This window comes from Seriola lalandi, unplaced genomic scaffold, assembly GCF_002814215.2.
Source record: "Seriola lalandi dorsalis isolate HSWRI2012SDOR001 ecotype SW California unplaced genomic scaffold, Sedor1 jcf7180002054237, whole genome shotgun sequence".
Taxonomy (NCBI): domain Eukaryota; kingdom Metazoa; phylum Chordata; class Actinopteri; order Carangiformes; family Carangidae; genus Seriola; species Seriola lalandi.
This window is the reverse complement of record NW_019524790.1, coordinates 357,716-383,022: the sequence shown is the minus strand read 5'-3', so window position 1 is coordinate 383,022 and position 25,307 is coordinate 357,716. Positions and strand designations below refer to the sequence as shown.

At 41.7% G+C, this 25,307-nt stretch overlaps 1 protein-coding gene across 2 annotated transcripts in view; it reads right to left on the bottom strand.

The window, feature by feature from the left end:
- Positions 1-25,307, bottom strand: part of robo1 (roundabout, axon guidance receptor, homolog 1 (Drosophila)) — a 223,179-nt gene that overhangs the window by 182,199 nt on the left and 15,673 nt on the right. For both annotated transcript variants that reach the window (XM_087173468.1, XM_087173469.1), the window contains exon 2: positions 19,658-19,782. In XM_087173468.1, coding sequence (XP_087029594.1) covers positions 19,658-19,778 — 121 coding nt within the window. In that variant the 5' untranslated portion in view covers positions 19,779-19,782. The remainder of the gene's footprint in view (positions 1-19,657; positions 19,783-25,307) is intronic.

Sequence of the window (25,307 nt, the reverse complement as noted above, 5' to 3'; positions counted from 1 at the left end):
TATATACACACATACACACACACACACACACACACACACACACACACATCCAGTGCGACTGCAAGGTTGATTTCCCTCCATACTCACACCAGGAACGGAGGACAAAGCGAGTTGTCTGAGGGATCGTTTCAAGTTGTGTCCAAGACTTTTCAATTTTCAAGTGTGTTTGGTAAGTTTTAGTATTTTCCTTTTTTTCCAGGTCTGTTTCAGACATACCCTGCTCTCTAAAAATAAACAAAGAATGACCCCTCACCTCTCTTGGCACACACACAACCATGCAAACAAACACAGACATATACAGCTCTCTCCTCCATCTCTCCTGAACTGGAGGCAGCTTCTTATCCGGTAGTCATGCCTGTATATTTAGGTGAGAGAACATGGAGTGCTTCTCCTTGGCTCTAGGTCAGGGATTTTGTCCGCCAGGGACTCAGACTTCTACAGGCTTCTCAGTACTCTAATGGGGCACCGAGGGAGAAGAGGTTTCAGTCGGGACTATCTACCTCCTGTGGCAAGCTTAATTGGGTATAAAGAGATGTAACCCTCCCTGCGCCCTCCACCTCAGGGTAAACCGTACGATATATTTAAGTAAAGGCTCTCGACGTGGTGTGCAGGTTAAGGCTGGCTTTGCCTGGAAGGGGAGGACAGCGCCCGCCTGTGCCTTTGTATTCTTCAAGTGTGCACGACATTACTCTCAGATGATCAGTTTTCAGTTTTTCCTGATGACCACAGCGGTGCACTTAGAGTTCTGTTGGAATTACTTCTGTTTCAAGGGGAAACTGGCCTTTACATTGATGAATGGACTGGAATGTCACTGCTCTCCACTTCCTTCAATTCCTTCTTTAAACAGATAAATCAAGTCAGAAGACGCTGGATGTGTAGCGGCACTGGGGCTTTTCCAGAGGGCCACTACTGAACATAAAACCTCCACACTCACAGAAAAAAAACAAAACAATCCCCATAAAACGGTGGATAAATCACTCTGAATCTGCAGGTCAATAGTATTGAACAATAAACATCTTTTTTACCGTTCCTTCATCAGTGTTGAGGGAAAGGGTAGCAGGGGAGATGTGGTGGGGGTTGGCTCAGCATAGAGGGAAGTGTTAATGTGTGTTAATACACTAAAAGCCACAGGGCCTTTTTCAGGTGATGGATTGTCAGTACTAAATTAGTGTGTGTGACAGCTCTAGAGCTGCACTATAGGTCAAGGCAGAGTTATCAGCTATGGCAGGTAGAGAAGTCTACACAAGGTAGGTTTAGGCATATAAGAAAAACTGAGTTGGGCCAAGGATCATTCACTGACAGAGGGGTTCATTTTCCCACAGTTACAGTGAAGCAGCAGGGAAGAATTACAGTGAGTTTACTTTTTCTTTTCGGATATTGCGTTACCTGAGCTGACACCAAGTACTGACCACATACCTGTAACTCTCTTTCTGTTTTTACACCTATTTAAAATCTGTGTACCTCACTGAGTTAATAGACTACATTTATACAGTGCTTTTATCCAATACAATACAATATCCCTCTTATTCACACATTAGCATACACACTGACACTGATACGCTACCATGCCAGACACCGGGGTTTGGAAGCACATCTATGCTAAACTTCCTCAGTGAGAAATTCTTGACCAGGCTTTGTGCCCCACCCACCACCGCTGCTTGCATTTGATTGACAGGTGAAAGAGCAGCGCTTATCACGATGTTTGGCGGAGGAAACATGGAAGTGACTCAGCCAAGCGTTTGAGCCTCAGTCAGACCCAGACTCAGGAGTCTGTTGAGGAGTAAGGAGTTTGTTGTGCACCAAAATCGGCAGCTAGAAGACGTATAAAGTGGGTTTTTGTTGATGTTGTTTGTTAGCTTGTAACTGGCAGTAGGTGACACAGTGTTCGCGGCTGTGCTAATGCAAACTTTCACTCTCTGTACTGACAAGGCTTTTGGGGACCGGTGAAAGAGTGCGTATCAAGATGGTTATTCTTAGAGGAAACATCGGAGAGACTCAGCCACATGTTAGAGCCTCAGTGGTACCCAGCCTCAGATGACCAGTTTGTTGTGACCAAAATCAGCGACTAGCAGACGTATCAGGCATCTTTCATTTGCTTATGTTGTTTGTTGGCTTGTAACTGGCACAATGCTGATGGAAGCCCCTGCTCTCTGTAGTGACAAAGTTTTGGGTAGATCTTCCCCACCCCCTGTTAGTTGACAGGATTGGTTCCTTAGGTATGAGACATAAGAAACCCTGGCTGTCTGAATCTGTTTTTATGAGACTGTCATTGGTTCACTGCAGTTCCAAGGAGGAAATATGCAGTCCTGGCGTTGACTGCTTATTTTGCTCATGATGTTTTGTATTGTATAGAAAAAAATCTAATTAACATGTTAATAATATTAACAAAGAGTCTTAAATATTGATTGGTACTTAACAAGGTAAATATTGACCTTGAATCAGATTCATATCACGGTTTCACAAACCTGGTTAATTAAATATAGAAACTTATAGAGGATAAAGAAAGTTTAATAAGCTACCTGCCACACACCCACAGAAACTAATGTCATGTAAGCACCTTATCCAGGTTTCTTATCCCTATGTCATGAGGGGAGATGCTTTCACAGCTCAAGTTAGTCAGTCAGTAAAATGAAAATATAATTTACCCAGTGAAATGGAAGTGAAAGTCTGACAGCGGTAATGTGGAGGAAAAATTTTATTGTTGCTCCAATCTTCCATTACTGCTGATCAGCTGAAGAGGGCAAATCAAGCAGAGCAGTCAATGCTCTGGTAAATTAATTAACTGCATCCTCAACTGCTGAGGTAACTCAGTCAATGAAGAGACGGCGGATGAGACTAGATGAAATGTTGGAGGGATCAAAGACACACCCGTATCTATAAATTGTATTGCGAAAGTCTGAACACCTACGCACCACAGACAAATTCTACAGATTACAAGTTTCATTCATAAATAAAAGACAACGCCCACTGAGGCAGCAAGAGACAAATACAGAGGAAACGTGCAAAAGGAACCAAAAGAATCCACGATACTGTTGAATAGACAGATTCATGTGAATGTCATATCCCAAATATGATCACAATCAGGTGTACACTCAAAAGTGGGGTACTAGTGTTCTTGTAAACACACTCAATAAAACTGATCAAAACAGAAAGAGGAGAGTAGATCAGATATAAAGCCCAGATAGACTTAGAAAAAGAAAGGACAGACAGGGAGCTTTGGAAAATGCAAATTAACTCAGAGAAGCATTATTTAGATTTTGACACAAATAAGGACAGCACGTTCCATTTCCCCATTATCTATCCATTATCTATCCATTCTCTTACCAGCCACAGAGAGTATTTCTCAGTGCTTGGCCCAGCATAACCACATGACTGATGGTAAATCAATACAAAGCGGCCCAGTTCTCATTGAACATATGGCAGGAGAGCAGAAACATCTGGAAATGTCAAGATTCCTGAAAGCTTCAGGAGTGGAAGACACCACCGCGTACGCCAGTCGGTCAACAGGTACAAATACAAACAAAGCGGATGTGCAGCTGATTGTAGAAAACGAAAAAAAAAAAAAAGCTGACCAAGCTCACATGTCACAATCCCAACAAAGAAAGTAATGAAACGGAATGAAACCAGTGTAAATCTTTACTGCAGATGTCTGTAGCGCTGATGTGGCAAAGCGGCGAGGGGTCGGTGTTTGACGGCACATGTCAGATGTAGTGAGGACGTGTCACACAGGAGTGATGTGAGCCACTGTCAGCCGCTCACTCACACCCCGTCCCAGCGCGCTGCGTCAGCTACCTCACTATTGATTGTCAGGCTTCTTTGGGGAATTCGGCCTGATCCGTCGTCACGGGAGCAGCAAAACCCAATTCAATAGAGAAATCAGATGTATAAATAAGCAATGTTCTGCATGAGGGCGCCCAGGAATGACACAATGACATAGTCACCTTGACATAACCCTGCAGCTCGCTCCCAGAGCAATCAGCACTGACCAGCGCTGTAAAGCCCTTACACACTGACACGCGCACATCGCTAATGACCGTCTACGTGCTTTTAAATAGATAGAGTGCCAATGTCTTTCACTGGGTTCAGTTGGAGCCTTTTTTTTTTTTTCCAAAATGGCAGAGAAATTTCTCCATCGATTTATATTGCTACTATAAAATTATAGGACAAGTGTTGAATATGTCATTAAAGGGCTCATTAAAGACTGTAATTGCTAAGCTGGATACATTTGGTGCTGTTAAAAAGAGTGTGTCCTGTCATTCGTTATTGTTACAGTCACAAGGTATCTAAGAATATGTATAGCACTGTGCCATAAGGCTCAGTACTGACTGGCTTCTTGTCACTGAGTGTAAAAACCTAATCCTGTCTTGATCCATTAGAAAGTGTGTGATGAGGGACAAAGATCTGTGCCTAAACTTTACCTGTATAACCTCACGTTGATGCAGAAATTAAATTGAAGATGACAAGAGAAGATGATAAAAGATTAAAATATATGATCCTTTTATTCATCCCCACCGACAGCAATATGCACTTTAAGGAGATTCAAGCAGCTCGAGCATGCAGGAACAGAAAAAGCATCACAGTTTTGTTATTCCTTTCACTCTGCAGGTAAATCTCACTTCATCGCAGCTCATGAATAACGTTGTCTCTCAATACTGTAATTCATTTCTCTGGGATTTATAAGCACTTTCCTCAAAACAGTCGAGTGAACAAGGACACATGAATGAAGGATTAAAGGCCATTGTCTCAAATGGGAATTTCTGCAGTTCACAGTTAGACTGCAACTTTAGCGCTATTGAGCAGGAGTTGAGAAGCCTCGTTCTCATCACTATGCTTTGCCTGCTGCTGCCGCTTGCTGGGTCAGGAAACATGAGCTCAGCACCTTGGCCTCTCCCTCAGACATGTACAGAATGGCCGTGTCAGCACACCGCAAGGACAGTTTCCACCACGGTCCACTTGTTCAGCATGCAGAAAACGTTTACCATGCTTCACTGTGGCTGCACAGACACCGGAACATGATTTCACAGTATCGGTTATGATGCACAAAGAGCTCTGATGCGTAACATATTTTCATGAAATGACTGAAATATCAGTAGAAGAGCTCAACGCGATGAGTTATTTGCTTCTTTCATAGTTGTACTTTCGAGTATGTTCCAGTCAATCACAGGTGAAGATGCGCCACCCCGTGGGTCTCTCTGTCAGCGGGCCCTGCCTCCACTCAGCGCACTCATCAAACACGGCTCTGATCAAGTGATTAGATGAGTGGTGTGCGAGTGGAAGTCTCAGAGAGCCCGGCCACCCCTTTTTTTTTCCACTGTGATCACAACCGCGGGCGGTCAGGACAGAGCTAGAGCAGGGCGACGACCAGGCAAAAAGATACTTTGAATGACAGTTCACTGACAGCAAGATTAATGACCCAACACACAAAAGGTCTGGAGCAGCGCTGCCTTTTGATAAGAGACCCTGGACCCCTTCCACCACCTGGCCGCACTCCACGTAAATCGAACTCCTGTGGATTCCAGCGGCCAATTAATGAGCGGCCCTGGCAAATGATACTGTCCCGCTCACCCTCTGTCGCCGCCAGCACCTCATCTAGAGAATCTGATACTGCATCACAGACGGAGAGAAGAAAAAAGACCTGTCAGAGATTGTGAAGGGCAGCTATCTATGGTAATGTGCTGGTTTTAAGTATGGGCGAGTGGAGCGGAATGTGTGAGCACCTCTGTGTGTGCGCGCACACGTTGGCGTTGTGCTATTTATGAGCAGAACAGAGGTAAGTGGGCAGGTTGAAGGCCTCTTCAGCGCTGTTGTTCATATGGAAATGAGAAATAATGAAGTCAACACTGTCAACTTCACGTCTCTCTGCATTGTCATAGCAATAAAGGGCACTAGTGGTAATTAATTTCAGTCAAAATACTGGATGGAGATTGGCGGGGAAATGATGTCAGAGACACTGAAGGGGCTGCATTGTGTTGTTGTCAAGTTTTATGTCCTCACAAATCTGCCACACCTGAAGTCTTTAACCATTAATAACTGTCCATTCTCACATTAATTTATGCTAATGCAGTAAAAAAAAAAAAAAAAAAACAGTGAGGAAGAGTGTCACAGCCTTGCCAAATCTCTGGGGCCAGATGCAAAAAAAAGTCTGTGCACTTTGAAGAAGCCAGTAAAAGACTGTTTATGCACAAAGGGAGAAATATGCATAAGCAGTCTCTGCACCAAATGTGTAATCCCTTGCATACGCATTGTTATACATCTCATTATGGTGCATATCTCACTCATCATACAGCTCAGTCATTGTGAACTACCAACAGTTAACAGTTAGATGGATGTTGACACACCCCCCCCCCAATTCAAGGTTTGGACATAAACCAGATTCGTTTCTGACCTTCATCTGGCACAGCAACGTCCTCCAACACTGCCAAAGCAGCCTTTGTGTTGTTACACACAGCTATTATGCATCAGCATGTTGTGAGCCACAACAGCCTATTGATCGATGACACAAGCCGGTCAAATTTATGATCTGATGGGTGTCATTATTTCGTGAATTACTGCGATTTGACTGGCAACATCTGAACCTATTTAAATGTTTCCAAATAAGATGACGCATTGAGAAAAAGGGATGGTTTTGTGTTCATCTATATAAATGTTTTTATATGGAACTAAAGTCTAGACACTGTTGAGCTCTAAAATAAATACTTGTTCCAATTCCCTCTTTTCACATAATCCTCCTTTTACCCACAATGGTACATTTACCAGCTCAGTTTACTCATAAAAGCCCCTGCATGGTGTTAAGCAGGTTTAGAGGAATGCACGGCTTGTTCTTAAATGAAATATTTATTTAATTTTTTTTTTTTTTTTGTCTCTTAACAATACTCACATTCTCATATGTACATTAACTGACTTATCAGAGGCTGTAATTGTTCGTCTCGTCTGCACCGGTGCTGAAGAGATCAGTTAACGCCAAAATCCACGGTCCTCTCCCAAGAATACATCCTCAAACTAACACGAGGCTTCAGTAGTCTGAGTTAGTCAAATCATCTTCCAGTTACAATTTTTTTTTTTTTGTACTAATGTCTGTGTTACTGGTTCTCCGTGGCAACACCATGTGAATAAAAAAGCTGAAAGCTCATATTAACTTGTGCTGAATTTTATAATGTATTTTTGTAGAGAAGAGGGACTGGGGATTTTGTCGTCTATCACTTTAATTGCAGTCAATTAGGAATGGATCTTTTCACAGCATGTTTTCACAGCAAGTAGACAGAAGGAACAATTACATCGACCACTACTTCTTTCAGTTCGCTACATGGGTGTGAGAGTACTGGATTAAGAGCTTCAAAAAATAGTTTGAAGATATCTTTTAATAGGGAAAAAACATTTTCAATGTGATCTTAGAACTAGAAACACGTTACGTTCAATAGGGATGAGATACATTTGATATTTAGCACCTCCTCCAACATCTAAACGCTATGACTCATAATGCTTGTACCTGTGTATGTACAGGACTTCAACAACCACAGGCACAAACTGGTAGGTCTAATAAAATGACCAGAAATCCTCAAACAGTGGCCAACAACTTGCTATCAAATCTATTCAAGCATAAAAAAGAAACCGTGACTAATACTAATGTTATACCAATAAAATTGGCGTGAAGGATATATCAATATATCGTTTTGAATAGCTGCTACTCACGGGACACTGCAACCTTCAAGCTATGCCTCGTGCAGTCAACTCCACAGAGCTGATAAAAGTGAATGCTGAGTACACAGCTGCACTTGTGCACCAAAGCCTGAAGGTGTGACAGACACAGGCAATAAAACTCAGCAAAGAACGGCAAGATGGCAGAGGCAGCGCCGTTCCCGCTCACCCTTACTGTCGAAGACATGACATTAATAAGAGACGGAGAGAGGGGGAAGTACACCATATGGATTCAAGAGGGAGGGAAGGAAAGAAAAGGAACAGAACAGGAAAGCTGACACTTGACATAACTGAATGCAACCAGCGGCATCATCATCATCATCATCATCATCATCATCGTCGTCGTCGTCATCAAGCTGTCTATACAAACAAATGTGTGTAGAGTGTACAGGGTGTTCGCGCAGGTGTGTGAGTGTGCATATACATGTGTCTGACTGAGTGCACGTGGGTTTTCCCCTTTTCTAGAATGTTGCGGCCCATCTGTGTGTGTGTTTAACCCCCCACACTTGGCCCCCGCCATATCCAGGCAATCGCATGACAGAGGCCAACGTCCTCTCAGCACCCTTGAGCGCCTGTGATGGGCATCCAGCCGTTGACTGATCACCCGCCCGTTCCATCTCGTCAGCACTTTCGCTCATCCAGCTCGTCATCGATGCTCCTCGGCAATAAAAACCAATGTCATCCCGCTCCTTGTGAAGTTCACGTGGAGAGATAAGGGTAGACAATCTGCCACTGGCTTTTTGTTCCAAATTAATTTTCCACCGTCTTTGTGTACACCATTTCCTGGGTGGCATTTTAGTGCTGACAGCGAGCTAATCTCATGTTTCATTGCCTGATTTCAGCCTTCATTAGGAGAATTTGCTTCTTTAAAGTCCTTTTCCTCATTTCCACAGGGTGTGTGTATACGTGTGTTTCTCAACAGAAATAATTGATCAGGTGAGCTTGTCCCAGAGCAACAGGGACACCTCTTTCGTTAATTAAAGCTGCATGAGGCTGCAGTAAACATTAGGGAAATGGGGTTGTATATCAGGCTTATGACCTGGACAACAGCATCAGTGCGGGGACTTTATCCAGGGGAATATCTTAGGGCCCATCCAACAAAGGCTCTGCTACTGCTGAGAGCACCTGGTCTGTCAGACTCATGTCATGTTGTGATGTCCACAAGAATTTAGGAAGTGATAGGAGTCACATAGACAGGCAAACATTGAGGGAAATGGAATAAAAGTGTTGACTTATCTTTCTGCTTACGTACTATTATATCAAAACAGGAAGATTCGTGAAGTTCACACAGTAATCCTACCTTCCAATGGCCCCTAACATTTCTTATCCAAAATCGGTGTGTGAGCTGCAGATGGCAACACGTTGGATCTGTGGTGCCCGGAGCGATTATGAAGGCGCAGGTGGGACAAACACATTAAGAAGAGATAAGAGAAACTCATAAAAAATAGCAGCATTTCATTTCCTAAAAACACAATAGATGTCGGGTCTGCCTGACAGACTCCTATCAGCTGGTCTGCAGAATCACAGCGTGGTTATCGTTTTCTGTGAATAGAAAGGTAAACCAGGACCACATACTGTAGGCAGCTGTGGCAGGAATGTTGATGCTAACACGCAGGAAAACTCTTGATTAGAGAAATATTTGTTCCAAAAAAAGTTAAAATTGTAGGAGAATTTTTTTGGGGGGGGAATTCAGTCACTGCATCCTGGTCCTGATTTTAAAGCCTCTCTTAGACTCCATAGATCCATATTCTCTTCATGCACCTGACCTTCTGCTTTAGAGGCACAAAGCACATTAATATTTCATATCACAAACACACATACACACATTTTTCCTGACACCTCAGTGTTGGGAAGTCTCTACAACACAGCATACAGCTTCCCTCCTCAGAGTTTTTACAGTGCATTCACACAAACATATACTTGGTATTCACACCCCCTTGAAAGATTTCATATTTTATTATTTTAAGACTTTGAATAAAACAAGATTTTGTGTTTTGGATGGGTTTTTTTTTTTTTTTTTTTTTTTTAAACATTGGTTTTTGAAGTCACAGTTAGTTAAATGGACAATAAACCATGAAAACTTCCAAACTTTTAAGGACATTGTACAGAGTCGATTGTCTCTCGCATACCTTGAGGACGTAATTCACACACTCCAACTCACATTGCCACCCATCATGAAGAAGTTCATTTCTCGAACGATGTGTCTCCGTGAATTGATTTTCTTATTTTGGTAGCTCATTATATCATAAATACATGACGGGAGTCGAGTAGAAAACAGCTACCTCGCTTCTGTTTCACGTGGGAATCAAATTGAACACAAATGGTTTTTGTGTGTCAGAGGAAAGCCCCCCCCCCCCAATTTAAATCAATGTCCATCTTTTGTCTCTTTAAACAGAAGTACTGGAGGCATCAGCATGTTTTTATACGTACATTTACAACAAGAGTCATCTTGTTGCATGTGTAGTGTTTGAGTTTGTGTGTGTGAACAGGGCATTAGACTAAAGGGGAGGCAGCACTCTGAATATACTGAAGGAATTACATGCATTTATTTTTCAGTGGAAAGTGCTGTATCTGGTTGGAAATGCATTTCTGACTAAAGCTCTGTGAAATGTTCCTTTATCCCAAATCTGTTCCCCCAGGCTGTAGAGTTTAGTCAATAGTTCAAACTGTGTGGATGCTTGTCCGATCATTATACACCAAATCAGAGCTGAATCCGTTTTTATTTGGTGAGCAGCGTCTTTTCATATAGGACCATTTCCAACAGAAATTGTGTGACAAAAGACCAGCCCAACCTTTCTAAAACTTTTCACTATAAAAGGACACTGAGGAAGGAAACTACAGGTGGATTTTCAGCCCCAGTGTTGGATGTTGCAGTTTTCACTTTGAAAGGGACTTAAAAATGAGGAGACCCCCCTCCTTCCTCCTCTCCTCTTCCCCATCGATTGTCCGCATGTCTGTGCCTCAGTGTCTCATGGCAGCAGAAGCCAAAGTGATGGAGACAAAAGGTGGTTTGGGTATTAATTCAGCGTTCACGTCTTCTTTCAGGATCCTTTCACATGCAAAACGCCGGGCTGCGCGTTGGGCAGAAGGGGACGCTGACAATTACAGCCTCACATTGAGACACCGTTGGAGACTCACTCTTCAGACTGATTGACAAATGAAAGAGCCGAAATAGATTCCATTTAAAAACGGCCACTTGCCAGAATTGGGGGGGGTGGGGGGGTGGGGGATCATCTCCAATATCTTGTCTCAAATGGGAAAGGGAAAAAGATGAGCTTGAATGGGAAATTGAGCTCACAATTCAGTACTTTACAAAGGCCATTTAGGCTACATGCATAGAATACCCTGTGGTATTGCAGAGCCTTTAAAGCTCTAATTCAATGGGACATAGAGATAGAGAAGTGACTTTCTGTGGGAGGGATTGCATCCAACTGTTCTTTTCCCTCAGTCTAAAAACTTTTCAAACTGTGCTAATCCACTCCCCTGCACATGCACAGATGCACACAAACATACACTGATTAGCCAAAATTGCTTTGTTCATAAACTGAAAATCAACAAATATGTCTGAAAATCTCTGTATGTGATTTCTGGGAAGACAAACAAGAGGTGTTCATTGTCCTGCTGAGCACGTAGACACATAGATTTCCAATCATGAATGTTGCTCAATTTGTCTGCTAGCCCCCTCAGTGTACCCAATCTACACAGCTGAGAACAGAACCCAAATCAACAGTTTGTGGAGACGGATGCCTGTTGTGCGCCTCATCACACGTGAAACCGGAATGACATGGCTCCCATGTGTGTGAGAATTGACAATGTTTTCTTGCCATGACAAACTGAGGAATATTCCACAGGCCTTTTAAACTTAAATTTCCGTTGAGATATGACTGAATAAAACCAGGCTGGACCCGCAGGAATACAACAACATAGATATGCAGAGTGGGGTTTTAGCTGCATAAACATGTCTTGGAGGCAAAGATGTAGCAGAAGCAGAACAGTACTATTACTGTTCGAGTTAAACGTCAATTATTGGAGTCAAAGAACCGGAAAAAGAATGAATATAAATACAATACAAAAGACAAAGACAATGATTTGATTGTGTTTTAAGGATGAGCTATCACTACTATTTGTTCGCCTGTGCTTCGGCCCTCAGGATGTGAAGCATGAAAAGCAAACTAAAAGCAAAAAAAAAAAAAAAAAAAAGCCTCCACAGTGACTTGGCAGGCTCTTAACAAAATCAACTGTCTTGAGGGCAGGTAAAATAACTGGAATTATCCATTAACATGCGTGAACAAAAGCACATCAAAAAATATGGCGAGGCAGAATCAGTCCCAGTGTCACGTGCATGAGAGGCAGGTAGCCAGAGCAGACACAACACAGGTATAAATAACAAGTACTTGTGTCTGAGAGCACAAACAGCTGCAGGGGAGTTCTGCGTGCTGCTGCTGCAGGAGCACAAACAGGTTCTTTAATGGAGAGAGGGATGTGAGGAGAAATTCATTTGTGAGATGACACTCTCCCGCAGCCCCACAGCACAAACCCCCGTGAGAGGGATGTTGTGGCTTGGAGGATGGGGAGTGGTGGCGGCGGGTGAAATTGTGTGTGTGTGTGTGTGTGTGTGTGTGTGTGTGTGTGTGTGTGTGTGAGAGAGACACACACACAGAGAGAAGGGGTGGGGTGTAGGAGTGGGGCAGATTGAGGTACAGGGTGAAAAGATGCAGAGGTGATCGTGTCATGTCTCTATGGAAATCAATAAACACTGCTGCATGCACAACACACCATAATCACACATGCATACAAGTGTACACACACACACACACACACACACACACACACACACACACACACACACACACACACACACACAGCACAGCGAAGAAAGAGGTATGAAGCACTATACTGTTATTGTATTATCTGTTCCAGTGTTGCCTTGTATTTGATTTAAAGGCGATGGTATAAAATGGGAAGCGATGTCATTGTGTTTTCATTCAAATGGGTTTATCAATAAAATCCTTGAAAAACAAAAAACGAAAAGCACTGGCTGTGTCATCCTGTATGAATATAAAATATGCTGCTTGAAGGATGTTCTGAATTCGATTAACAAATGCCTCACACAAGGTTTCCGAACTTTTTACTTTGAATGCCTGAGAGGTTGTAGATGCATGTGTAGGTGGTAATGACTCCTAAATTAGTCAGCATATTTTATGATGACATTACAACTTAGCCATTTCTGTTGATCTTGCTTAAACTGACTTGCACGCACTTGTGGGCTCAGAGCATCAGATATTATCAAACTTTTTTTTCTTTTTCTCAGAGTCCAATTAGATTTGATCTAGATGTCTTTTTTTCCCTTGTCTTTTGGCCCTTTACAGGAAGTGTGACTTGCCCTAAATCTCACCTTCCCCTTGGACTAACTTTGTTAGAGATCCAGCCTTAACAGTGGTGAGCTGAGGTTCAAGGTGAAGTCACACTGGATAGACATGAAGCTGTGGAATAAAGAAACGGCACACAGAAGCTCGGGACATCAGATTTCAAGCCTGAGAGCAAAATATGAGACAGAAAAAAAAAAACTAAATAACAAAAGCTGTGCACGTTTTGTTAAACCCCAACCACCACCCCCCCACACACCCCTCCTTATACTCACAAACACACACCTTCATGACAAAAAGAGAAAAGGCTACAAAATAAAAAGGAGGAGAATAATAATAAAAACAAATGCCAAAACCTCCTGGAGCAGATTCTTCATCATTAAATGATGGCCCGAGGGCGGAGGGAGAGTGATGAGGAAACACTGGCTTGTGCCCCGCTCTGTAATTAAATGGTGGCCGGATGGAGAGAGAGAGAAAGGGAGATGATAAGCGCTGGGCTCTGCGCCCCAGGACAGAGGAATATTGTCAGATGCTTTAAACAATAAGGTTATCTGTGAGCAAAGTCGCCTCTTTACAAAAGACAAAGATGGAAAACGGACTGTCGCTGTTTTTTAAAGGAATCACTGCAGCATCTCTCGAGAAGCAGAAATATGGAAGATGTGAAGAACAGGATACGTTTACGTAGAGAAAATAAAATACAGCACAGAGAAAAAAAAACATAACATAAAAACTAAATAAATATGATATCTTGCTGATTAAATTGGCACATGAGATAACTAGATTTAAAGTGGGTAACAAACAGAAAAATCTACAACAGTGCAGTCTAAAGGGATGTTTAGCAGCAGACAGACAAACATATGGAGATCCTCATGTCTCTACATGCAATTAGAAATTAGTTCTGTTACTAGATCAATAAGCTTCTCCAATAACAAATGGCTGGTCTAACCAAGATCCACATTACAGTCTTACTGCTTTGCTGTTAACACTGTGTAATAATGAGACACCAATATAAATATTTACATGTGCTCACAGCCATAGCACATGATTTGAATATACAGTAGGCAGCAGCTCCTCTAACAAATGTTACATTATTGATCTTTAATAACTAAACAAAAAATTAGCAGATAAACAAGACAGTTTTTGAGGTATTTCACTTCCAACTACAAAATATCAACCTTACGGCCTGAGATTCAGGCTGCTAGCAATTCACAAAAAAATAAATAAAAAATCTATCCAACAGGCTACATCCTTTCCATCTTAGTGAGTGAAAATGGAAAACAACTTGACTGGGAACAAGTAAGGCTGTCAGATACCAGGGCGACTGCTCCTGTCACACATCTTACAGCACAGACGTAGTCCACATTCAGTCATCGAGAAGCACAGCAGATTTCCTGACTTTTGATTCACGGCGCCAATAATGAGTTTAGTTGCAGCGTAAACAACCGCATGAAGACGCCTTGTTGTGATTCCATTAAACACAAGAGCAAACATTTTGCTCCCCGAACACAAATACTACCATATATCATACTTAGTGGTGTTGAAACAGATTAAACCTTACACACAAAAACAAACAATATGGTCTTGAATGCACAATAGGATGAACTGTTATAGTGTAGGGAAGGAAGGTGGAGAGGAGAATAACGCATGGACTGACAAACGGGGGATAAGCGCACGTGCAGTTTCAACTGACAAGACTGAGATTGTTTCGCTTTGACTAATCAGTATGGACAGTGTTCAGAGGAAAGGTTTAGTGTAAGTTTTTTGACAAAGCTTTTTAATATTTCTTAATGGAATGAATGGTGTCACTAAATTGTATTGTTCTCCAAAAAAAAAATATTCTGTCACAAGAATTTCATTATATGAAATGCCAAGCCTTCAATCCCTTCCCTTCTAATAATAATGGCACAATCTTTGTTGTGAAAGAATAAAAGTCAGTGGTGAAAGGAGGATTTTTCACCTAAATACAATTACAGGACATTTTGCAAAGTGCCGTATAAAGCAATCAGGAATCACTCTTGAAAGTTGGCAAAGAGAGAAAAAAATACTTTGTTTTTTAATGTCTGAATATTTTATTTTTGACGTTTCATCGGTAAAAAGCTTTTGTCTGCCCTTTGCCAAGCAGAGATTGTTGTATCACTGCCAGTCAGGTTTCGTATTTCGCTCTGTGGGGATTGAAGATGAGTACAGTCATCCCTGAAAGATGGCTGTGACTTCATGGAGTCATGCGACTGATGCCAAAGTAGACCGCTTCATTTTTCTGGCTTTAGTTTCAAATTAGATCAGACATCAGAAACGACCTTCACATATCAGCAAAGCCAATATGCTGACTGTGTTGCATCTGAGAAAAAGGCCAGTGATCAAGATTTATGGAGTGAGGCTACACTGTGTCAAGAATGATACGTGTCTCATCAACAGTGAAATGAAATGTCAAATTAGTTTGTGTGGTTGGGTGTGTGTTTCAGCTTGTCTAATGGCAGTTTGTACACACCATAGAAAGACAAAGAGACAAAAAAATTCGCCATCAAATGAGACCCAGAGTGAGGGAATGAAAGGAAAGTGTGGGTGTCAAATAGGGTGCTTATAGTGCAGAACACTAATAAGGAGAGCGTCAGCAGGACAGCAGCAGCAGATCCATTCTCCTCCGGGCTCCGTCTTTGGCAGTACCTGTTATAAACTTCCTCTGCCGTCTTGCACAATTGGTTCTGTAATTTAAAAAGGTCAGCATGGCTCCTGTGTAATTCAATACTCTCATGGTGCTGTATTAACCACATATTTAATCACCCTTGGGGTGGTGTGCAGGCTGAATACCTAATGTAAAGGGAAGATGTGGAAACCCACAGTACAACACAGAGTCCGGCTCTCCCACCTGAAATATATGACTCACAGTTTGTGGAAGAGGAGCAGTTTATCGCGTGTTTCTACTTTTGTTGAAAAATTAAAAAAAAAAAAAAAAAAACTCATCTTGAATGTTTTAAACAAGGAATTCATCTGTGAGCAGTGCATACAATAAAACAGGATGGTTTGGGGGAAAAAAGGTTTTTTTGTTTTAAAGGAAGAAACATAATATCTTGTGTTATGGCGTTTGAATGAACGGGCAGGTTCACAATGAAAAACCATCAGTATTATGAAGTAAACAAAATTCTCTATCATGACACATTCAGACACAAATATTGCATGTTTCAGTAAGTCTCAAATGTTGTCTGGGTCTGTAAACACAGTGGAGATAAATAATAGCATGAAACCTCACAATCCAGGGAAAATAAGAACATAAAATTGCTGATGCAAGGCAGAAAGTTTAAGTTAAACTGAATTTAAAACACATTTTATATGTATTATATGGCTGTACTGACCCCCACCCCACACACACACACACACAACCCACCTTTAAAAATATGAGCCACCTGTTGCATCGAGGCTGGCGCAGCAGTACGGGAAATTAATGATACTGCACACCACAAAAGCAATCACTAGGTAAATTGCAGTGAGCAGAGGACCACTTTATCTTTAAATAAAGGTCTCGTACATGTGGGTCTATATGCTGTGCATGTACAGCATGCTGAGCTGAGCAGACGGCACTACTCGAGAATGTAGTGCAAAGTGAAGCCAAAGAGAAAAGATGAATGAGGTATATATGTCTGTCTAGAGATCGGATGCAACAACGTATATGTCCCTTCTTCCAATATGTCCTACAACATACAGTAAAGATCAAACACGTCAACAGGCAACCAAACTCTAACTATATCTATGACACTGGTTATACGGTACAGTTGGGGTTGAATCTAGTCAAATGAACCAAAAAATTGACATTTCACAATGTTTTATGGTTTAGGTTAACAGAGTTAATATACGATGCAAACTCCAAAACTGTTCTGTCAATCAGTTATTAGACACACTGGAAAGTTGTGAAACAAAAACTTGGTTATGTATCCACTGTAAAACGCTAACCTTTTCTATGGCTAGAGACAACAAAGAAGAAAAATCTGACTGGACAACTATCATAACCCTTTCCTTTCTGAAGCAAACTTGATAGAAAAAAGAATTATATTTAATAATTACAATTATAAAATTAAAGATGAAATATAATTTTTTGTGTGGTCTGTGGTTAAGCTACGGGTTATGCACTTGGTTATGTTAGGGAAAGGTCTTGTTTATGGTTTAGACAAACGCACATGTTACTTGCAAATAAATAAAGAGAATGTATACACCCATCCATCACCCTAACATCCCACCGTTAACCATTCACATTGCTACAGACAGGGCACTGGACATAAACGATGAGGTGCAGGATCATTAACCATGAATGTAATTCCTACAGTGCCCTTACACAGGATACTGGCTCACTAGTAATGAACTTGAGAGGGTTAACAAAGCACCTCAGAAAACCCAAAGGACAGAAATGCCTTTTTTAAAAAGCGAACAGGGAGCAGGAAGTCATTGCTTTTGGGAACTGCCGATATTTACTTTAAAGCAAGGAAATTAAAAGAGCTGTCAGTCAGGAAGTATGCAAAGAAATATAATCAAAGTGGCGCCTTGACATTTCTCTCTCACTAAGAGACAAAGGAAGGAATTCGGCTTTCCCGTATCTAGATATTTATGACAGCTTCTTTACAATGCTGACACATTTGCAGAAAGCACAATTCATGACTCAGATGTGACATCCCTCTATAGCTAGGGCGAATTGTCACTGAGGCTCTACACCTTGCTCGAGGCATCGAGTGCCTTACATAAAGAATATCTATTTCTCAAATCTTTGTTCTTAACGCCAATACAGTCACAGATACTACGTCACGCTGCACTTTAAATTGTTGTGGATATCACCTTGTATCTTTTCAGTCATAACTAGAGCAGAATATGAGTAGGAAGTGACATAGATAAGAAAAGGCCCTGGTTATAAACACTCTGATGGCATCAGAGTGTTAAGCAGAAGTGTCAATTCACCACAAGCTGAATTTAAGCCTAATATAGCTCTAACAGCTGCCATTCAGAGATCCAGCTTCAGGGGTGTGATTGAAAGCATTTTTGCCAAGGTAGTGATCCCTCACCCATGCACACGGATATACATACACACACACACACACACACACACACACACACACACACACACACACATACACATACACACACACACCATTAAATCAAAGTACAGGGAGCCAGACACTGGCCTCTGCTTGACAAGTAAATTGCTTCCTAGATAGTGTTGGCAAACGAAAAAAAACGAAGAGAAAGAAGACGGTGGCATGAAGATGGTTAAAGAAAATGAATGAGAGGTGAAAGGCAATAGAAAGAGGCAAAGGAGCCAGAATAAGTAGATAACAGAAAGCAGCGGGTGTAAAATGCTCTGCTAAGCAAGACTGCATGGAGCTGTCGTCCTGTCTGATGAGAGCTGGGCGGAGGAGGAGTGAAATCAACATAGTGTAACTGATTCGACTGCCAATTGTGGCATTAAACATCTATAGGTGATTCTCTCATCCAAGACAAGTCTTAGATAGAGAACAAAACTTCTTGAAACACAGTTCTTCAAAAGGTCTAGCTGAGCCATGTACAAACAGCCATATCTGTATATCTTAAAAAAGATCTATGTAGAGCACAAGATGTGGAACAGTGCAAGATGAGGATATTTTCTCTCTAAATCTCTCAGCAGAGATGATTAAAATGTGCACACGTTTCCTTCTTGATGAGAGAACACAATGACATATTACTCTTGGAAAGTGCATATTCTGATCTCACTAAAATCTACAAAATCATGAAAACCAGCAGTCATCTTAAAATCACTGTAATTAGATCAACAGAAGAAGCACAACAACAACGTCTTTCTTTCACCTTATTACATTTTCCATGAAGATCAAAGGAAGGAGCGAACACAAATATAATTTAGTCTATTTCTATTTTGCTACAATTCTCCAAGTATCATTGCGTTTCTGATATCACTTGTATTACAGCCCAGCAATGAGCTTCTCAGGCTCCTAACTCAATGTCATTCATACAATTCAAAGGCTTCAGGTGAGGTGGTGACACTGGGTGCTAAGGAAACTGTTTGAGTTTGATGTTTTGAAAGGTTACCACCACAAAGAGAATTGTATTGTAAATGATTACCATAGAGTGTTTATAGTATCAACTCAAGTCAAAACACAGGCTCAAACGAGAAGCAGAGTGCTGAGGTTGTAAACCTGTTGTACTGACAAAACTTGACATGACTTGATCACAGTGTTCAATGTGCTCCATTTATTCTATTTTTTTATGACGGGTGTGTATCTTCTGATGAATCAGGAATGTTTAATTCTCATCGTAAAATGTCACAAACAAATGCGTATGTCTTTCCTGAGACATGCGAGTTGTCTCAGAAAATAACGGAATATGTGCTGATGTTTGCCAAGAACAATAAAACAGCGGTGGTGCCAAATGACTGATGTAACTCCTCCAACTTTGAGGTTTACAGTTTCATGGCAATAATAAATCACTGAAGCTAGGGCAGAGGTGTCAAGCTTACAATAGTCAGACAATCACACGGACTCACTGACAAACCATGATGATGGAGCCGGACCATGAAGACGTTATCAGTGATGAGAAGACATGCAGAGAAATATCATATGTCTTACCTGGGGCTGAGGGAGGCTCTTGGCTCTGGGCCAGCCTGAGGAAAACCATGATGAAGAGGGGTGTGAACCCGAACCACGTGCTACGCATTGTGCTGCTCACTGTCCTGGCATCACGAGGCATCAGTCTGAGGAAAGGGGGAGAAAAAAAAAAAAAAGAGTTAAAGACTAGTCGTGTTGCTATAATATCTCTCTGTTTATTGGGTTGCAAAAATAATAAAGAAAAATGGATATTCAATTTATCGCGTGGAAACAATAAAATACAAGCGTACAGGAGAAAACAGCAATTACTGCAACAGCATGAGCACAATACCTAAAACATCCCTTTTCTGATAACATTTTAAAGCATTAGTGAACACAAAGCAATCATGACAAATGACTCAATTCTTTGAGTTATTTTACGTCGTAGTGGTATGGCTGTTGAATCCATAATTTATAATCCTTTAAAAAGGAGCTCAGTCCTAGAATGCTAAGGAGATTGTGAATCGACTTTCTCTGCTGCTAAACTTGTATTCAGTATCTCCTTTTGTTCACACACATGCACGCACGCACACACACACACACAAACACACACACAAAAACACACACAAAAAATTGCCTCCATGTCAAATTGATTTCAGACAGGTGAGACAAAAGCGTCAGAGTTTAGTGGTGTGTGCGAGACAATGCTGCCGCGCTGACATCACCTGCGCGTACTGACAGGGACCGTCTGTAGCATGGAAATAAATCGGAGGATTGTCCGGATCAGCCATCTGTGGAACAACCTGTTCACCCTTGTTTGATTACATCCAGCAGGCCAGGCAGCCTCGGCTGCTCCGTCTCCTGCTCTTTCTCCATATCTCTCTCTCTCTCTCTCTCTCTTTCATCCTCTCCTCTCTGCACTGCTATGCACTATGATTTTCTATTCGCAGACCTTTTTCCCTGGCATGACACACTCCTTGAATTGGATATGCTTCAACTAAAATATGATGGACTGGCTTTATCATAAGGCTCTAACAGTGGTGACAGAGTGTCTTGAAGCCTTGCATCTTTTGAGATGATGAAGAGCTTTTAATATCGCCTTTTTCTCGGTGTAAAGGTGAATGTATGTGATAATGAAAAGCGAAGAAAAAAAAAAAAAAGAAACGCTCTGTAAGCAAAGCTACCAATGCTCAGAAACATTTTTTCTGCACATACGCTACTGCACACTTTCATGTCCTTTTAGTTCATGCAAACACCAAATGGGCCGACTATTTGCCACTTATTATTGGCAGCCGTTTCTCTTTATGCCACGCTTTTCTTCCACTCACTCTTTCTCCTTTCTGTAATAGGTCTGCAGGAGAAAGAAGGCACAAGCATACCAATTTGTTCTTATAGCTTCTCTCCAATCTTATCTTCAGGTACTCAGTGGACACTCTTGCTCCCCTTTATATGCATTTCCTGGTCTCAGAATTAGAAGAGCCTCTGAAAAGGCTGTCTATCAGATCTCATCCATGGGGAGCTCATTGCTGCGGCGTGTGCGTTATCATCACCTTTCATTCCTCCAATGTCACAGCAGAGCCCAAAGAATTATGAGTTGTATTTGCAGAAGTGCGCCATTTGCAAGTGATGATGATATGCATACTCCCGGCTAAATGTCCGATAAAGAAGTCCCTGCGGTTAGACTAGAGGAGATTCCAGCGCTTTCACTTCCCCCTGGCCACCTGAACCAGCAGCACACGCAGGATCCTGGAGGAGCAGTGGACTATAGCCCCCCCCCCCCCCCCCCATTTTTCTTGATAATTGTGCCAGATAAGCACTGCTTCGTCCTCTCACAGGCAATCTGATAAATACCCAATTACCAGTCAGGAGATGGCTGTGACAAGTGGGGCGCCAGGGGTCTTTGGTTTGGGATTGTGGGATACATGGCGGTGATACTTGAACGTCCACCTCAACCCAGGAGCAAGTGGTGGGGAGCTGGACTCGTAATTCAACTCATCCCCCCCTATTCCATTTGATTAATGAATGGATGGATTAGAGATAAAGGAAGATTTATTTGAGCCCTCCCTTCTGGAAACCACAAACACGTATGTGAAGATGCATCACAGCCCAGTCAATGGCCGTTCCTCTGCAGTCATTATTAAGGCCGCTTCCATCAAAAGGAAATGAGCATGTTTTACAAGAGTTGTTTCAGTGCCCTCCTCTGCATTCACCACCAATTCAGTTAGAGAGGAATGAAAGGCCCTTATTGTGTGTCTTTATCTGACTCAATGACTGCTGAATGGATTGAAGCCAATTAATCAGGCGGTGACAAGAGGCATTGCTGCTGGCTCAGTGACCAACTCCCACAAAAGACAGGAACCATCAGCAGAACACTCACTGGCCGCAAATTGATTTTTGGATGCCTACTAAACCAAGACGATATCATTCAAAACCTGCGGTTTCTCATTACGACGCTTCCACATGACCCAAGCACTTAAATTCAGCAGAGATGAGGGATGAGCAAGTACAAAACTTTTCCCCCATTTATCTTGCAAATGACAGAAGTTCAACCGATGTGCTAAGGAGATGCAGTGCTCATGTGCATTATCCTTGAACCTGGACAAGACTCAGGTGAAATGTTTAAAAGGAGGATTTGCAGGTAACTTAAGGGTAAGCTAGTTGGAGGCCTCTGAGAATAAGACTGAACTTCATATTACCTCTGACTGGGACCTCTACACCTCACTGCTTTATCTATTTCTCTTTCATCTTCTGCTTTTGTGCCTCTGAAGCACACTGCACATTCTTACACTGACAAACCAGAGGTAAGGCAGCGTAGGAAGCAAAAGTGTCGGGACGCGGCAAAGAGGACAGCAGAAGAAATACAGTGACTATAAACATACTAAAGAGTATTAATGTCACAGCAAACCGTTAACACCACTTATTGTTCTATTTTTGTATTAAGAGCCATTTGAAAAATGAAGCTGAAAATTCCTTCCTGTAAAATACAAAAGGATGAAAAGATGTTTGTTTATTGTCCATCTGAATTGTAGGTTTTGTATTCACATTTTCTCCAAGATACGACCAGGACTGATCATGTGAATCCAAACAGCCTCGTCTTAGCTCGAGCTAATATGAGACAGTTTGGGTATTAACCAGTTATTGTATTTTCAGTATAGAATTCGACCTTGTGTTTCTTTCCAAAAGTGTTTCCTTGCTGCTGCACCTTGGAGGGATACGTCCTGGTACAGTCACATGCAAGTTTGTTTTCAGGACACAACACCAGCAATAAATCAACGCTCACCTACCAGAACAAAGAAACCCACTTGATTCAGCTAAATCAGGCCGCTGAATATTAGCTTCAGTGAAATACTTTCTTTCGGGGCTGCAGATATCGTCCGTCATTTCTGACACGCTACTCTTCTTACAAAGGAATCACTTGGACATTATGAGGAGGAGGTAGAATTACACTGTCCAGCAACTCTCTCAACATAGTACAGCATGTGAGTATTATATTCAGAGAGACATCAAATAATCCAAACCTATCGTTTCACTGACATCCGTGTATTAATTGCTACTCCGCTTTTCTTCTCAACATAGCTGGGCACACCTGGCTTTGCCTGTATTACAATTATAAAGTGAGATTTGTTTTTTCTAAGTTGCTCCTTTGTACTGTAATTTGCTGAATAAGAAGAAATGCACTTCTTCACAAGTTCTATACAACCAATATTGCATTTTTCTGCGCTGCTAGTATTCACCCGCCCACTAGAGAGTCAAGAGAATGGTGCATTTCAAGTTCAATATCCTCAACTAAGTTTTAGACTTCACAGTTCAGCATTACTGTGTGCCACTATAATAGTCTTGTAAAACACATGTAGCTGCAGTAGCAGGTGCAGAAGTGCAGGGAACAAATAAAACAAGGGAGGGTAGAGGGATTGTACACTATCTGATGAATCATTGGCTGCAGTTTACCGAGGTAGGAAATCCATCATCTCATGCCACAAATCCATTAAATAAACAATTCTGTTGAGGACCTCGACACATTATGATTTGATTGCACCGACTACTTGTAAAACATAACTAGGTTTGTGTGTGATCCTTTGAAAAAAAAAAAAAAACATATATATAACTACATATCTTATATACTAATGCAAAAATGGAAGTCACTGTATAAATTATTCCATATCTTTCAAAAAATAATAGGTCATAGGGGACAAGTGATGTAACAAACATACCTGACAATCCTCGTAAATGTACCGTACATGTTTACAGTACTGTACTACTATCTGGAAGATCTGCGGTGATCAATTAAGGTTACTGACACCAATTTTTCCAAGCCTGAGAGGAGAGGCCGCATTTAGCTTTTAACTCCAATACTGCAACAATTTACGGTTACAGCTGGAAGCTGGTAGTCAAAAAAAAAAAAAAAAAAATATGTTACATCAAATCTCATTTTGATTCAGTGAGGCATAAATATCCACTTTCAACACTTTTATTATAATTTGAAGTTTGAATGTGTAAACAACCGGCTCCAATGAACTGGTCTGAAATCACACAGGAACATGTGGATGGGAGAGCGGGACAAATAAAGGCGAATTTGTCTTGAGGTCATAGACACACATACAAATCCCCTTAAGTGTTGCGTTGTGTGTTTGTGTTGTGTCAGCGGCATGTTTTGATGGATAGTTCTTGTGCCTCTCAAGCACTCTGTTCTCTATGTCACCAAGGCTACTCCTTCCTCATAAAAATGCCAACACTGGCTTAAGCATCTCACATTCACAGTACATAATGCCCCTTCACTTCATTACAATAAAAGGATTAACCTGCCGGGGCTCTGTGAAGTGATCGGTGGGGAGGGTGGACAACATGAGGCTGAACTGTCCTTCCCCCTTAGCGTAGATCACATCGCTTGTGCTCCTCCAAGTCGTGCTACTAATCATCCACACTCCTGTGGCAACACATGGGGAAAGGAAACAGATCCGAAGCCATTAGGACGCCCTGCAGTTGACTTACATAATAGCATATGCTCCATCCGTTCCACAGGGAGAGACCCTGCTTCACTGTCCCACTTTCTGCACATCGCTAGCTACTGTATGTCACACAGTGTGGACCAGTCACCAGAAGTGTTATTAATGGTGGAAACAGTTTCAGACACTGCTTGCTCTGGCCTAGATGGAAGTTTCACATTCTGGGATAGATTGTAAAATTGCTGTAATTTAATCGAGGTAAAAAGGTCTCTTCAACAAAAACTGGCAAAATGATGATATGAGAAAAACCCAAATTAGAATAAATTAGAAGAGCCGAGAGCACTCCAGTGTGACTGGGGAGATGGGCCTGGTCACATGAGGCCTCCCCACAGTGATCCGTCTTCTCATGAATGTGATCCGTGATAAATTAAAAGCTGATTATTTCCTGGAGGGAGAAGCCAAGCGCTTGGCCCCCAGCCCCCTCACTGGCGGTGATGGATTAGTCCACAGTCTGCACTATGGACCTGTCCCCACTGACAGCAGCGCCACGGACGCCACAGGCCTAAGTGCCTCCTATCAAGATGCCATCTCTGACAACTCATAATTTATTTGAATAGATGCTCTACACATCTCTTTAAAGGACAATTCCATTTTTTCATGGGACAGATGGATGGTTCTTTGATTTTTCTGAAGTAATATTACCATATAAACATCCAATCCTATTTAGAAGATACACTACATGGATGTAC